This window comes from Anabrus simplex, chromosome 1, assembly GCF_040414725.1.
Source record: "Anabrus simplex isolate iqAnaSimp1 chromosome 1, ASM4041472v1, whole genome shotgun sequence".
Classification (NCBI taxonomy): Eukaryota; Metazoa; Arthropoda; class Insecta; order Orthoptera; family Tettigoniidae; genus Anabrus; species Anabrus simplex.
Genome location: NC_090265.1, coordinates 452,404,290 through 452,420,871, shown reverse-complemented (window position 1 = coordinate 452,420,871; position 16,582 = coordinate 452,404,290). Strand labels below are relative to the sequence as shown.

General features: G+C 36.5%; 1 protein-coding gene across 7 annotated transcripts in view; it reads left to right on the top strand.

The window, feature by feature from the left end:
- The window catches only part of Asator (tau-tubulin kinase asator), a 500,954-nt gene extending 486,882 nt beyond the window's left edge, over positions 1 to 14,072 (top strand). For all 7 annotated transcript variants that reach the window (XM_067135206.2, XM_067135211.2, XM_067135210.2 and 4 more), the window contains one exon: positions 10,777 to 14,072. In XM_067135206.2, coding sequence (XP_066991307.1) covers positions 10,777 to 10,828 — 52 coding nt within the window. In that variant the 3' untranslated portion in view covers positions 10,829 to 14,072. The remainder of the gene's footprint in view (positions 1 to 10,776) is intronic.
- The last annotated feature ends 2,510 nt before the right edge of the window (positions 14,073 to 16,582 follow it).

Here is a 16,582-nt window from a genome sequence, read left to right as displayed (position 1 = left end):
TGGTTGACCGTTTCGAGAAATATTTACAGTAAAATGTAAGTTGTATTTTCACGTGCTATCAGAAATTATGATATGCTCTTATCATCATCATTAGTTAAGAAAGAAGCCATACTTTCCAGTTTTGACTCTGTTATTGTAACTTTTAAGTTTTTCAATCTGTCCAAACCATAGAGTTAGCAAATAATACGTTAGAGGTAGCAGCAGCGCTACAGTCTGTGAGAGAATCACTATAGCGTATGGAGAATGTTGACGTCATAGCTGTTTGGCTAAAAGCTCACTCCGCTGTACTCATCAATGTAAATAGGGGCGTTTTAAAACCGAGTGGATATTGATACGGTTTTAAATTCCTACATGTAGATATTCTCAGAGACTACAGTATACAGTACAGTCTTGATAATCAGACACATATGGGACCGGGCAACTGCAAGATTATCGAAAAATTCAGGATTATCAGGAGTAAGAAAAACAATTTTACAGATAAGTACAGTACATTTCTATTTCTGAAAAAAATAATACTTACACAGGTTTTGGCTATGAAAAATAATCATTGATTGTTTTTTTTGTTTCTTTGATTTATTCATTTTATCAAAAACTGTTTAAGCACCAGGACATCATTACTTGCGATGTCATTTTCTTCTGCCCATTGAGTGCAGACATTGAGAGCATTCAATGCATCACTGTTGGTCACAGTTTGCCGACTCGAAACCTCCAAGTCATCATTAGATTTGTCATCCGGGGATCGAATTTGGCTGAGGATTTCTTCGTCAGACAGGGACAGAAAATTTTCCTCACTTGTCCCTTCAAGCCAATCGGTGATATCCTCATTTGTCAGGGTAACATCCACTTCACATTTGTTAGAAAACTCTTGCAAAAATTAAGAAGTCAATTTCAAAGAAGAGTTACCAGAATGGTCAAACACGTTTTTGGAATTGAAAGCAGGTTGAGTTGACCAAACCGTTTTTTCCATGAACACTGGATAGTGTCACTTTTAACTTTGTTCCAGCTGTGAGCTAGATTGAAAACATCATCTCTAATGTTTGTATTACTCCATCAGTTTGTTTTATTATATCAGAAAGAAGCGATTTTTTTGTAAATAACTTTTATTTGCTGGATTACATTTTGGTCCATGGGCTGCAAGAGTGGTGTCATGTTCGGAGCCATATAGAGGACTTGAATTTGCCTGTCTTCAGAATGTAGATCCTCTTCTTTAGGGTGTCCAGGAGCATTATCCAGAAGTAGCAAAGCTTTAGGAGGTAAATTCTAGTCTTTTGAAAATCATCTTACAGCCGGTATAAAATCTTGCTGGAACCATTCGGTAAAAACATTTCCGGTAACCCATCCTTTGGTTAGGTTTTTATAGGTGACTGGTAAGTGAGATATGTCAATCTGTCTTTTGACATGTTTCTTCCTGGGGCACTTTCTCTGGAAGAGTGTACGAAGGTCTTATGCGGTAACATCCTCCAGAATAAACCACTTTTATCCACGTTGTAAATTTTCTCTGACAGAAGACCTAATTCTTGTATTTTTAATTCAAATTTCTTCTGAAAACGGTCAACGGCCGAAACATCACTAGACAATTTTTCTCCCATGACAGTTAAGAAACGAATCCCAAATTTTTTCTTAAAATTATTAAGCCAGCCATCGCTAGCCCGAAAATAGTCATTTTTTGTTTTTTCGTAAAAATATTTTGCCTTTTCACGAAGAATGTCATCCGATAATGGCGCATGCCTGGCACGTTCTTGCATAAACCAAATGAATAAAGCATTTTCCATTTCAGGACACTTACCTGTTTTAACTGTCTTTCTTCCCTTCAAGTCTCCCTCAGCAGTCCTAACGTACTCCACGTTTTTATCACGGTTGACTTTGATGTCGTAGATTGTAGATCATCCAACGCCATAAGTCCATGCTAGGTTTGCTGTGGTTTCTCCTTTGTCAAGTTTAATTATTATCTCTTGTTTTTGACACAAACTTAGTCACATTGCAGGTAGTACACTAGATAAACACACTACAAAATACAGTACCTACACATATGTACAGTACATACACTTGTATACACTAGGTTGTAAACTTGATAAGAACTAATGGCGGGAAAGTGGCGTACAGAATGGATAGATAGTGAGGGGGGGAAGGTGGGGAAGACAATATGACACGTGTTTCCCGAGAGCGCCGGATTATCAAATGTGCCGGACTAACCAACTGCCGGATTATTGAGATTGTACTGTACTTATGATGCTTCTGACCAGTAGGAAGAAAGCCCAAAAAGTAGAAATACAGGAGAAATGAGTGATAAGAGGACGGTGTTCAACTGCAATTAAGTAACAAAGGATCAATTTACTGTTGGGGTTACGTCTTCTAACAACATACTTTTAGAATGGGGGTACGTATATTTTGCTTTCTGTGTAAATGGCATAATTTTGCCCAGTGACAGAATTCTGCGAAGCAAATGAGCGAGTTTTTAAGCCTAAGAGCGTTGACTAGATTTTAGGGCAAAGTAGACAAAATATTGTTAATATGATTAAGGCGCTGCTTTCTGGCCCAAGTCGACAGGTTTGATCCTAGCTCAGTCCGGTGATATTTGGTGCTCAAATATGTCCGCTTCATGTGCAGATTTGCCGGCAAGTAAAATAACTCCCGTAGGACAACATTCCAGTACCTTGGCGTCTCTGAAAACCGTAAAATTAATTAGTGGGACATAAAGCCAGTATCATCATCACTGTTTCCTAAACGTGATTACAAGTGGAAATATGGCACTCGCTTGTGGTTGCGGTCTATTATGGAATCTTTTATTTACCTTTTCCAGAAATTATTGATTTGCTTTAAGAGTTTAAAGTTGTAAAGTGACTTCCTTTAATGGAAAATTAATGGTAAATTGTATGATTGAAGAGAACTGAAAAATCTGTACGATAATTTTTTGTTTGTTTACAATTTGCTTTAAGTCACACCAACACAGATAGGTCTTATGACAACGATGGGATAGGAAAGTCTAGGAGTGGGGAGGAAGCGACCGTGACCTTAATCAAGGTAAAGCCCCCAGCATTTGCCTGGTGTAAAAATGGGTAACTACATATTCAGGGCTGCCAACAGTGGGGTTCAAACCCACTATCTCCCAAATGCAAGCTCACAACTGTGCGACCAAAAACCCACAGCCACTTGCTCGGTATCATGCACATCAATGGCATTACAAGAAAGGAAAAGAAATCCATCAAGTTAATCTCTATCTCTAAACACTGAGTATTCATGGCCATGAAGAGCCAATTATACCCATCAATACAATCAGTACAGTAAGAAATATATTGAGAAATCAACATTACTTTCTGATTATAATGAAGAGTAACAGTGTATCAAACTATTGGATACAAAAAAAATTGGTAACCTACTTCTAACATTGGGATCATGCGTGTAAGTTGACTTGCCAACACGATGTATATAAAGGCCTATATTCATATAGAGCCTACTATTTGACTGGATTTTCTGGATATTTGCTTTCAAAGGCATGGCTATTCAGTGAAAATAAAAAAATCATCACATCAATTTCAGTCTTCAAGGTAAGATCCAAAGAATCTCATTCATGCCAACAGGGAGAGAAAAACGTGATGTCAGCATCCATATGATGCTTAAGTGTCGCGCAAAATATTATTTTATACACACGAAAATAAATTTCAAATAAACACACCTGTGAAATGATCGCCATTACCATTTATGAACCTCTCTGTGCAGCCATAAGCTGCACAGGAGACTGGCATTTTCCTTAAGAGAAGTACAAAACTTCAGTTTATTGGGAAGCTCTAGTAATGACAGTGCTAAACAATCCAGCTCTTGCCAAAGATCATGCTTGCTTAACTTTGCACGCAACTGCAGTGCCAGTGCTACCTCAAGTGGATATCACACACATAACATACCTGTAAAAACACACACACTAATAAACAAAGAATGACATGTTTTATTCCATAAGAATATCCTCAGATTCTATCAAATCACATTAAACTATGCGTTTATATGTACAGTGTTGTTTACATTGCAGAAACTAGTCAGTGATTGTGAATTGGTGATGCTGTGAACAAGTGAGACACATTATGAATGCAGTAGTCCTCCACTGTCACCTTAGTAACTTCGTGAAAGATTTCTGTACTTACGCTGCTAATTGTGCATTACTTCCGGTGATTACGTTTGGACTGAAACCAGTTTCTTTGCTCCGGTTGTGATTGCTGTATAGAGGAGTGCTGTCGGCAATAAGACTGTTCAGCAGAGAGGGGAGGGGAAGTGCTGCATGGTCATCTTACAGTACAACTTGTCTTGTTGTGTAGTAGAGCATAAATGCATGGTAATGATTCTGATTAAATAAAAGAGTAGTATTGAATTATGGAGTATCTTGTAAGACATTATTATTAGTGATAAATAATAACCTACTGAGCAAATGGCTGTGCGGTTTGGGTCACGTAGCTAACAACTTGCATTCGAGAGATAGTGGATTTAAACCCAACTGTCGGCAGCCCTGAAGATGCTTTCCATTGTCACACCAAGCAGATGCTGGGGCTGTGCCTTAATTAAGGCCATAGTCGCTTCCTTCCCACTCCTAGCACTTTCCTATGCCACCATCACCATAAGATGTATCATTGCCAGTGCAGTCTAAAAGCAAATAGTAAACAAAAAGCAAAAGCCTACTAAAACATCTTGAGTGGCGAGAAATCTGCCCAAAATTGAGGAATTCAGTACAGATAAAAATAACCTAACCCACGTTCTTCTCCACTGAACAAAATTATCACCTTCTGCCTTTTCCCTCATTCCCTACGTAGCAAACCAAGACCATGACATCTTTTCTCACTATTTTTGTTTAGCACTTAATGGGTTCAGTCCAAACGTAGTCACTGAAGGTAAAAAACGATTGTTAATTAAGTACAGAAAACTTTCTCAAAGTTACTAAGGTAACAGTGGAGGACTACTGAAGTAATAAATTCTCACTTATTTGTAACATCACCAATTCACAATTATTGACAAGTTTATGCAATATAAGCAATATTGTACTTTTATAGACATGGCTTAAAGTGATTTGATGGAATCTGAGGATGTCATTATAGAATGAAACATGTCATTTTTTGTTTATTAGAGTGTGTTTTCTTACAGGTATGTTATAGTGTTATATGTGTTATAATTAGTGTTTTTGGTAGATTAAAAAACTTATTAAAAGTTACGTACTTACCATCATCACACGTTTATCACCTTCATTTTGGGATCTTCATCCGGTAGGTTGCGGATCGAATCTTGTTCAGTTTGTTCACTCCCCCTATTTTATACAGAAGGCATGGTGTAACACTCTCTCGCAACAAGTCAAAATTGGATCTAAATAAGTAGATATGAATGGCTTGATACTTGAGAAAATGATTCTATAAATTTAACTGTGCTTCTCAAAGGAGTTATTAACAAATCGCTGTGAAAATTTGATGGAATAATATTAAATCAATGTGTTCTAAATGACTTGAAATAAGGGTTTCAGGTGTTTAACTGTTTTTACTTTTTGGCTTTGGTTGTAAACTTGTTTGGGTATACCAATGAGTGTCTGATTGGTAATATTGCTTCCCTCTCAAACAATGTTAGGGATACACTGCAGGCTGGTGAACATCACTTATCACGTTGACTGACTGACTGGTTGCCAGATTTTACTGTCCACACAATTTCCCAGGCACTGCCAATAAAAAGACCACTCCTTGTGATGTCAGAGGTTATAGTTTGCTTAGAAGGAAATTAAAAAAGCAATATATGGGAAAGAAAGAAGAAAGATGAGCTGTATATGAATGCATATAGAATGCTTGCATGTAGGTGATATGTAGGCTAATAAACAGATGAAACTCAAGTCAAGGAGTTTATTACAAAATAAGCCTTGCATAAAAGGTGGTTTAAATTGGCTAACCTCATTCATAGGAACTTCAGGGCAAAAGAGAGAGGTAGATTGGGATCTTATAACTCAAGTGAGGAAAGGTATGGGCAGTAGGGAACTCCAGCATATTACCAGTGGTTTGTTTGATCTAGGAGATATTGAGAAATTATTTTCATTATTTCTAGACTGTCATTATCTCCTTGGTGTGAAACAGTAAGGATGGAAACAATGTGATTAACTTCGTTATGATCGCTGTTTCAGCAAGTCTTCCGTTGTTTAATGTTGAAATGCCTTTTGACATTCAGTCTATGTGAATTAACTAAGTGCCTCTACCATCCGCTATTTGAAACTAGTTCTTTACCCTCCTTGAGTTTACGTCTTGTCTTTATATCGTTAAAAACTGAATCTAACTATTTCTTCTCTTACCCTTCATGGTTGAGTCCATCATTCTCCTAAGTAACCTCCATTGGTCTTGTATGGTTCATTCACCAAAGTTAATTCATACACACAGCTTTGTCCATCAATTTCATTCCTAACTTAGCCTTTATCTCCTCATTACAAATACCTTCCTACCATTGTTTTACACTTTCATGTCAGTAACTTCTAACTTACAAATAATATATACTGAGTCCACCCAACTTTTACTCTCATATATCAAGGATTGGCTCTGTAAACAGAGCGGGTGGCTGCATGGTTTGGTTCACGTAGCTGTCAGCTTTAATTCAGGAGATAGTAGATTCGAATCCCACTGTCAGCAGACCTAAAGATGGTTTTTCATGATTTCCCCATTTTTACACCTGGCAAGTATGATATAACAGTTATCATAACTGTGAGCTCACCTTATTATTATTATTGCTGCACCTTCATTCAGTTTTGCTTAATATACTACCATCCAGGGAGAATACACATCCCAAGTAATTGAAATGACCCACCTGCTCTAATTTTTCATTCCTTATTTGACATTTAATCATCCTAGGTTTCTTCCCAACTGACAGTACTGTGTTGAAATGCAGTTTTCACACCATACTTGTTGCATCTCATTTCAAGCTCCAAGATATTAGATAGCAAGTTTCACCACACACTACCATTAAAACCATGTTGTCTTCGTAGACCAAACGGCTTTTTTTTTTCATTTCCACTCAACTGAATCCCCCACACTTTCATTTTATACCTTTCAGTAAATTATCGATGTAAACTATGAACAATCAGGGGAAAGAATGACAGCATTCTACCATCAGTACTCACCTTGGTCCAATTTTCATCATAAATGCATTTGATCACCTATAATTACCTACCCGAGACCCCATAATCGCTCATTATGGCAAACGTCATTTCCCTTGGTACTCAGTTATGTATCTTCTCTTGATCTATAAAATACAAGCATAGCTGTCTATTCCTATGAACATATTTTCCCAGAATTTTTCACTTCCTTTCTTGTGTGATAAATACTCATCCTAGAAATACCAATTGTCTCCACTGTCCACATTTCTTGGAGATTACTTCTAGGAATTACTTCATGATATCTGTTGGAAGCCTCTAATGCACACATTATTTTACACCACTCTTTAACAGTTTCATAGGTCAGATGTGTCATCCCACATTGATCTGAACCAAACCTTATCTGTTCCATATCACTAATTTAGGTGCTCCAAATGGCTGTTCTAGTTATTCTCCTTCCTTCTTCTTGAACTCCTGTTATATTTTTTATTAAAAATTTAAAGCAAATGCTATTTATAGACAGAAAATGAAATGAAATATCATAATCTTGCAGCAGTAGAACCAGCTTTTGGGTTGTGGGACCATATGGGTTGAGTTTTATCCAGACTTGTCATTTGGACTAATTAATTGGATTGGTATACTCTTCCAAGACTCCGCTTTCATTCTATACCCTTATGGAGTACAGCGGGCATTCTAAATGGTAACACTCTCTCAGGCCATGAGATGTGTTGTGATGATTTGACGTGCAGAGAAGGGCGAGAGGGGGTGTGTGTCATGTCCTATAAATGGAATTGTCCCAGCATTCATCTTAGTGAGGAGAATGAAAATCCACAGAAAACCATTCTCAGGACAGCCAACAATGGAACCAGCCCACTGCCTCCCAAATGCAGAGCTGTATAACCAAAGCCACCATTAAGCTAAAGCCACTCTGCTCGGTCAGACTGACTGGGAGGGGGGGGGGGGGGTAAAATTTTCATTTCATACCTGAACAGGGTATGGCGAGTTTCCTAGATGGTAACACCATATCTCAGGCCGGGGAGATTTGAGTCAATGATGTGATTTGCAGAGAATGTAACATGAGTACAGCCATGGTCTAAATTAGGAACTGTCCCAGCATTTGCCTTAGAGCAGGAGAATGGAAAACTACGGAAAGCCATTCTCAGGATAGCCAGTGATGGAGAGCATTGCCTCCACTTCCTGAATGTAGAGCTGCAAGGCTAGCCAAAACTAGCCACCGTTAACCCTCTCCAGCCCAAATTTATTAGACACATGAAACAAAATCTTGAAAATCCCCATTAAATAGTTATGAATAAATTTTCTGTTTAAGAACCCATACAATTTTAGGGGGAAAATGAGAATATTTGGAATCATTGTTCCATTTTCCTAAAATTCCAAAGAAGTCTTTCACGGCCACAGATCAAAATCTCACAGCAGTAGCTTTTTTAATTGTATCTCCCTGGAGAGTACACATTGTTGATAACAGAGAATTCGCTTCTCCTTTAGCAGGTTACCAGTCACTATTTGTTAACACAGCAAGACTGCGCAGTCAGTCTGCCACTGCTAAGCAGTGTCTTGAAGGTGCATGCCATTCCAACTAATGAGTCCAAATGGCACGTCTGGACAAAGCTCTGCAAACATACATGGACTAACAATCCAAAAATTGGTTCCAACAATAATATTTCTTCCCGAATGGCTGTTCATTTTCAATACTTCTACTAAAATACTTTGTCAGAAGAAATAACTGCTAGTTTATATCTATTTGTTTACAATCACCTGAAGCAAGCTTTAACTGCCATATTTCATTCTCTTACGACTGAATACTCGGAATACATTACTTACCCAATCTATTAAACTGCAGTAATTCCTTAAGTTACAAGAAATAAATTCAATCTTGATATTTTTATATTTTTAAATGAGTAGTCCTCCTTTTCAGTACATTATATTGAATGTTAAAATCTTTAACATTTCAGTACATGTAGTGTCTTCTAGTTTAGGGATTTAACATATACTGAAATGTTAGATTTTATAGTGTATTCTTTTTGAATATTTAATGTAATGTAATGTAATGTATTGAAAAGATGAACTCCCCTTTTAACCCTGGCGAGGGCGCGTAAAAATAATCATGTGAGGAGGTGCTCACAGTGTTTCAGACTGGGTCATGGAAAAATAGCACAAATTAAGCAGAAACTAATTTTAATGTTACAGAATTAGTAAATAATTTTTCACAAACTTGTAAATAATGTTCAAAGTTATTTTGACAATACAAAAATCGGATGTTAAACAACTGATGTTCATTCTGCGTCATCACTAGATTTTTGACTTTCCGTACTGCACTGAACATGTCACTGCCGAGTGTTCTTTGTAGATATGTCACTGGCATACACGACATCTTGTCTTGGTTTTTTGTTTCTGTTGCAGTAGGTGCATCTTCCAGGCCCTCTTGGTTCTTGTGGAGCTCCAGGCGGCTGCTCTTCTTCAGACAATCCTAACATTTAGCGAATGTTCCTTTTTTAGCCCCATTGGGAGAGTTTGAATACCGTTCTTGCAAATATTGTGCATAGCTGTTGGTTTAGTTCTTTCAAATATTTACGCCTTTGAATGTTAAAGTTACCTCTCGCATACTTGTAAATAATATACGAATTAGAGTGATGACCAAGATAAGTAAAAAACAGTCATTGGCCAACGGTTGCTTGTGCGTGAAACTGAGTAACGCTCTTTATACGTCTTTCGATTTCTCTTTCCCTATTTCTATTCATGATGTGTGGACTTCACTATATACGAAGGCACTATTTTACACTAAAATAAAACTGTTGCATTATTGGTATATTAACTGAAAAAATAAAGTAAAACTTAACTCATAAAAACCCACACGTCATGGGGCGCGCCAGGAGTTTTAAACTGGGTCCGTCAAGCAATGCACTTAGGCTAAAAAAGTGGAGACTGAGGAGTGAATTGTTTACGCACACTGATAGTGGACGGGTCCAATGTAAGGTACTGAGGGGATGGAAGCTAGCAGCCCGCTACGTTAAGAACTATAAACATTTATCTCCGAACCCGATCGAAAAGACTGTGACGCACCCTCTCCAGGATTAAATAATATTCCTTTAAGTGTCTGAGTATGATTTTCCAGCACAGGGGTTTTTTTTTTTTTTTTTTTAATAAATTTTCAACAGAAAATTCACTGACATTGTTTACAATACTATATTTTCTCCAAATAAAAAAAAACACATTAGATTATATAAACATACAGTATTTCACCAGATTTAGCCAGGTCAAAACATGAAGAATGATGCATGCCAAGTCCTCTTTTCCTACAAATTTACTAGATTGACTAAGCAGAATTCATTTCTCGTAAGTTTCACAGAAACATTGTATAGTATCATACTGTCTTGCTGCTTGATGTTGCCTCACTTTACACATAGTCTCACCATTCTTCCACTCAGTGATGATTTGAAGTCTCACCATTCTTCCACTCAGTGATGATTTGATATTGTAGCATTTGCTCTTCATGTCGTCCTGCATGTATATAATGCTTGCTTGCTTCTGTCTACCTAATTGCTGTTTCCTTTTTGCTCCGGCTGAATGCTATTATTTGTATTTAGTTTCCTTTCCCATTGTGTATGATGTATTACTTAAATCGAACAGAGAAGTATTTAATTCAGCCCTTGAAATTTGATTTTTTTCAGGTGTCGTCGTTTCCATCCGGTAGTTTCAGATGGCTCTGTACGTGAATCGTGAAGATGACAAAATTTTGGATGCATACTCGTGTTCAACGTTGTTGTCTCACTGTAATTTGTTGCTGAGATTGGTGGGATAAATAGCTCTCCTCTCTCTTTCAGAATGTGGAACTCCTGTGACAAATTAAGGGCTGAATTAAATTGTGGTCAGCCTGTGCCTGAGTAGGAAAGGAATTGGAACCACACTAGGCTGAACCATTGAGATCTCAAGCCTTTGCACAGCTTTTAAATACTCTAGCATGATTCCAGTTCAGACAGATAGAGGGACATTGGGCTGTTTAAGCTCTTGTTTACTCTAGTGTTACAAGTAGTCACCTACCTCTTCTTCATGCATAACGTATTACTTCTTAAGTGGAACTTGGGTTTAGTCTTTTATGGATCCGAGACCTTTCAACATTAAAGTAATATTTATGCATACTTCTACGAGATTATTTGGCCATTGTAGCTTTCACAGCAGCTTTGTTGCTATTATGACATTGTTAATTAAAGAGACTTATATAGAGTTTATAAACTAGAGTAACTCTATATTTTTGTGTGGATATATTATGAACGTATGTCACAAGCAACCTAACTACTTGTGAATTCCATTAAGAACCAGCTCGTTGAAATATGTCTTCAGGCATGAGTTTAGTTGAAAGCCAAATGTATCTATGGTGCCAGTGCAAATTATGATAAAGTGACAGTAAAGATTGTCACAGCTGAAAGGAGTTCAAAGAATTTTTTGCACTGTCACTTTTATTTAGGATTTATTTTTTACTTCAGAACACTAAGTCAAATTCCAAGGTCCCTCTTAAAAAAAATAGTTATTGCTTAATTTACTTCTACAAAATGAAATTAAGATATTGCTGCAAGATGTACACACACACAAAAAAAAAAACACTGCTAAAATTTATTTATTCATGAAAAAATAGCAATATTGTTTTGAAGCACTTTCACCTTGGAAAATTTTTTGCTTGTAATAATTGATAAATTCAGTCATTTTATCTGTGAATGTTTCCATATGCCATTTGAATGCAGTTTGGATCATTGTTGAACATGAACTGTTCAGCCTAGACTTGTAATAGGAAGTACTGTTTTATAAGTGTTTTGGAATTTGGCCAAGAACAGAGCTGGAAGCCAGACATGAACTCGCAACCCCATGTCCCTCCCTGTGTGGTTATTTGAGTATCTCCGAAATGATTGTGCATTCATCAGTCAGAAGATCTCTATCTATATATATATATATGTTGTTGTTCTGTATATTATTTATATATTATTTATTGTAATGTTTGTTAAGTTTATTTGCTCATGTAATTTACTAGTCACAATTGAATCTTGGTTTTAGTACTAAGTTCAAGGAAAGCCATTATTTGTAAGAGATTTATTTATATTACTTCTGCTAGTCATCAATGTTCATGTTTCAGGTTATATTGAAACGCAGTGGGTTTTTTAAATGGATAATTGTATGGCTATATATTCTTAAGTCCCGTCTCCCTCTTTCCCCTGCCTTCTAGGAAAATTCTCTTCGGAAAAATGGGTGCTTAATTTTTTGTTAGAATGATGATAAATCGTTATGTGAGGTGTGATTTGCCCACAGATGATGTCTTATCAGTTGAGGAATTCCCAATGTACCTCAATAGCCAATATTTATAGTTCCTTATATAGCAGGTCAATGCTCGTTGTATGTTGCCCCATGCCTAATATTTTGAAGTACTTCCATACTTCAAGTCTAATTTTGTGTCAGAGATAGATGGCTTTGAATTAAGATGTTAACTAAAGATCTGGCAAATAAGAACTGTGTCACACTGTATGATATAAACCTTGAATAAAATGTACGTCCAGTGGATTTTCATCTAGGAAAGTAATATTTCAATTCTTAGAGAAAATGTATTCATTTGTACCCAATAATAGCTAATTTGGGTGAAGTTGAATAGTTTTTTCTATGCTATGCTACACAAGCTATGAAGTTTCTTTTTCTTATTCATTTACACAATCCATTAGTACAATGGTGCAAAAGATGTAGTTAAAGTTATATTTTATTTTTTATTAAAATTTATAATATTTGTTGATAATCATACCAATGTGTTGCACAATGTTGAAAGTAGTTCACATCTCATTCAGCCATTCCAACTGGAAGCTCTCCCTTGTAATGCAAATGTCAGATACAGGAAAAAAGTTAATAAATTATGAAATTTGAATAGTTGAAATAACTTAGAAGTGAATAAAATGACATTAAAATAATGCTGTGTATCTGGAACTACATATGAGAGTGCATTACTGCAAAAGAATCCTTTTTCTTAATATATATGTTCTATGTTTGGACTCCATCATTGTTAGTTAGGCAATAAAACCATGAATATTGGCTTTAAAAAGATCATGTAAAGATTATTTTATGATTTACATACATTTTTCTGTGCTACAAAGTACTGTAACTGGCACGCTGTTAAAGTAAGTAAAGTGAATGTCTTTGAATTGATATGACAGTCATTATGCTTGTACCAGCATGTGGTATTTAACAGATGCCATGCATGACAAAATTTAGACTAATAGATTTGAATTAACAAATCAACATGATGGGTTTTTTTTTTACGCATGGTTGAAATATTTGGATATCCTTCAAAGCATGTGCACTTATTGATTGCTTATCGCAATAGTGAAGGAGTGAAGTTATATACTTTATACTACAGCTGTATATAAAGGGGTTTTCATGCAAAATACTTCGAATTCAGATATTTCAATAAGACTGAGATAATTAACAGATTATTTGAGACAATATGGATTTACTTGTGTTAGTATGTGCATTTGTTTGTGTCATTAATCATCACCATGACCATGACTTATCATTTTCATGCTCATAATATCATAATTTAGGGATTAAACTTAATATTACTCGAAACATGTGTTGTTATGTGATTATTTTGTATGAAGTGAGATTGTTTTCTAGTTAATCGTGAACTTTGTCTGAGACATCATTTATGGGCAGCTGGTACTTAACAGATAAAGATACTGTTCATTTTGATGTGAATGAGAAATATGTCCTTACGTTTTGAAAGTTATTATTAATAGGAGGTACCATGAATCATACATTACTGGTTAGTGAGGGAAAATGTCCAACTTGTGTACAGTTACTAAATTATGTTTCATGCCGTGCATTGTAAATATTCATGAAATACTGTATATTTTGTTTGTATCTTATTTTTAAGTCTTGAAATTCAAAAGCTTGTAACATTATGAAGAACAATAAAAAAAACCCTGTGAATTTTATGCAAAGCATGTCATCTTTTTATCATAATGGCTAGGCCATATTCAAGGCCGATATACTTGAATTTTCAGATGATTTAGACAGTAATAATGACCTCCTTTTGCTGAAAGTGATTCCTCTTATGTGGGAAGTGACACAGCCACAGCTGCTCACTGTGCATCGGACCGCGAGGACCTGACATCGATGACAGTTACGTGTACAGTGAAAAACTTTGTGCCATGCTTCATGACTGAATTGCAGCATGCACATCATGTTGCTATCAAATTATTCAAAATTAAATGTTCTTTCTTTCAAGTCTAAGAGTAAAGAAGAAAGATGCAGTAATGTCCGATCTTTCTGTCATTGGAAGCCATAATATATTTTTTTTAAATTTATTTTCAAAGTTTAATATTTTTTTTTTTTTTTTACTTTACATAATAATACATCCAAGGTATATTCATTTCTGAAATGCTCATAGTTCCCTGTATTAGTGTGATGTATTTTATTTTAATATGTGTTAATCTGTTTACGTGTTGATTGTTAGTAATTTGGTTGGAAAATCACAGAAATTAGTTGAGCTTCTTCGAACATCCCCCTAAATATAGGCTGAGTGCAAAAGGGTTAATGGAAGAAGAATCATGTGGGTGGTTTCAACAAAATTCAGCCCCTTTTCATACAGCAGATTTATTCTCTTCTTACAATCTCAGAAGTGTTTGCAGACAGTGAGATCAGTGCTGGTTTATTTCCCCCTCGTTCTCCAGATCTAACAGTGTGATTTTCACTTGTGAGGTAAACTGAAAGAAAAAGTGTATTGAACAAATCCTTACATATTGGACGAACTGAAAAAAAACATGACAAATGAAATCAGAAACACTCCAGTGGCAGAACTCACTCACGTCAGCCAGAATGTGGTTACTAGATACAATACCTCTATAACCCAGGAAGGATGACACTTCCAGTAACTTTTATAAGGTAAGATTTCATACAAGATTGTATACATGCTTAAAGCAGGGCGGCGGTTCAGCTGAGGCAGCTGCCGTAGCATAGAGTACAAACACCATGCATTGGGTCTGAGTTTGAGAGACCCTGTATTAATAGTAGTAGCAAAAGAATGCTCACAATGTGCATGGTTATAGAACATTGACAGTCATTTTATTAGATGCCGATACATTATTATTATTATTATTATATTTTGCGTCAGCATTGATACAATATGAACAGTGATACATAAACATAACACACATGTTACATTACACAAAATACATGGCACTTGACAGATCTAATTTGTTTTCTGTCACTGAGAGTCCATCCAATAATTAGTGACATTAATTCCCTCTTAGGTCGTAACAAGGTCTTGAAGTGTATATTGGACAGGACATAGTTGACAGTTATACATGTGTGGGTTAGTTTGTTTTTCCGTGCAATCACAATATTCTGCCTGTTTTCCTAAATACCTCCACTTTTTGAGGTTGACCCTAGATCTCCCAGTACCACTCCTCAAACGATTAAATGACCTCCAAACAGCCCAGCTGAGCTAATGTCCAGGAGGTGGGGATTCATGAGGTACCATCCATTCCGATAAGTGGTGTATTCTACTTCGCCACAGGTCTTGGCACGCTGTTGCTGGTGATTTGTTTAAAGTGGTAGAGGTGTTGAGAAAGCTCTTTCTTTATTTTAATCTTTTAGGAGGAGGTCAAAGGCCGAATAGAGGGTGATTCCTGTTGTTCTACATCTTTGTCTTCTCATATCTTGCTAAAACTTCCCTCCAAATATCAGGGGGAACGATCCTTGCCAGGCAGTAAAGTTTCTCAGTAGGGGTTGCTTTCAGGGCATCCTGTAACTACTCTGCAGGTTTCACTCGAAGCTACCTCCTCTCGTTTTGTATGAGTCGAACTGAATCGCACAGGGTTTGCGCATACTGCTGTGGAAGATGTCCTCAGTACTGTTGGATGTGCACCTCACTTGGTCAAGCAAAGTTTACAAAGGATATTGAGACCTTTTGTCCCATGTTCGTGCAGTGTGTATAAGTTGATAATTCTTCAAGTGAGAAAGCTAGTATCCCTTCAATAGTCTGAAAATCATCACCTTGGGCAGCCAAAGCCAGATAATCAGCATAAATGAAGCTCCTAGTAATAGGGGATTGTGGTTGGTCATTCGTACTTATGTTCAAGAGAATAGACGAGAGAATACTACCTTGTGGAAGGCCATTATTTTGGTCCCTCCATCTACTATTCCTTCCTTGGAATTCAACAAAAGAATAACCTGCAGTTCTGTGAAAGTCTGAATAATCTTTGTGAAATCGTGGTCCTTTGTTAAGTGGTAAAGCTTGCACAACGTCGTTCTGTGGTGCACCGTATCATATACTGCAGTAAGGTCCACAAAGGCCACACCAATTACCATATGTTTCTCGAATCCATCTTCAGTGTAGTATGCGAGATGTAAACCTGCGAAGTACAGTTCCTACCCAGTCTGAGAACTTGTTCAGAAATAAGATGCTGTTGCTATGAGTAATCAATCACTACTGATCTTCGTTTA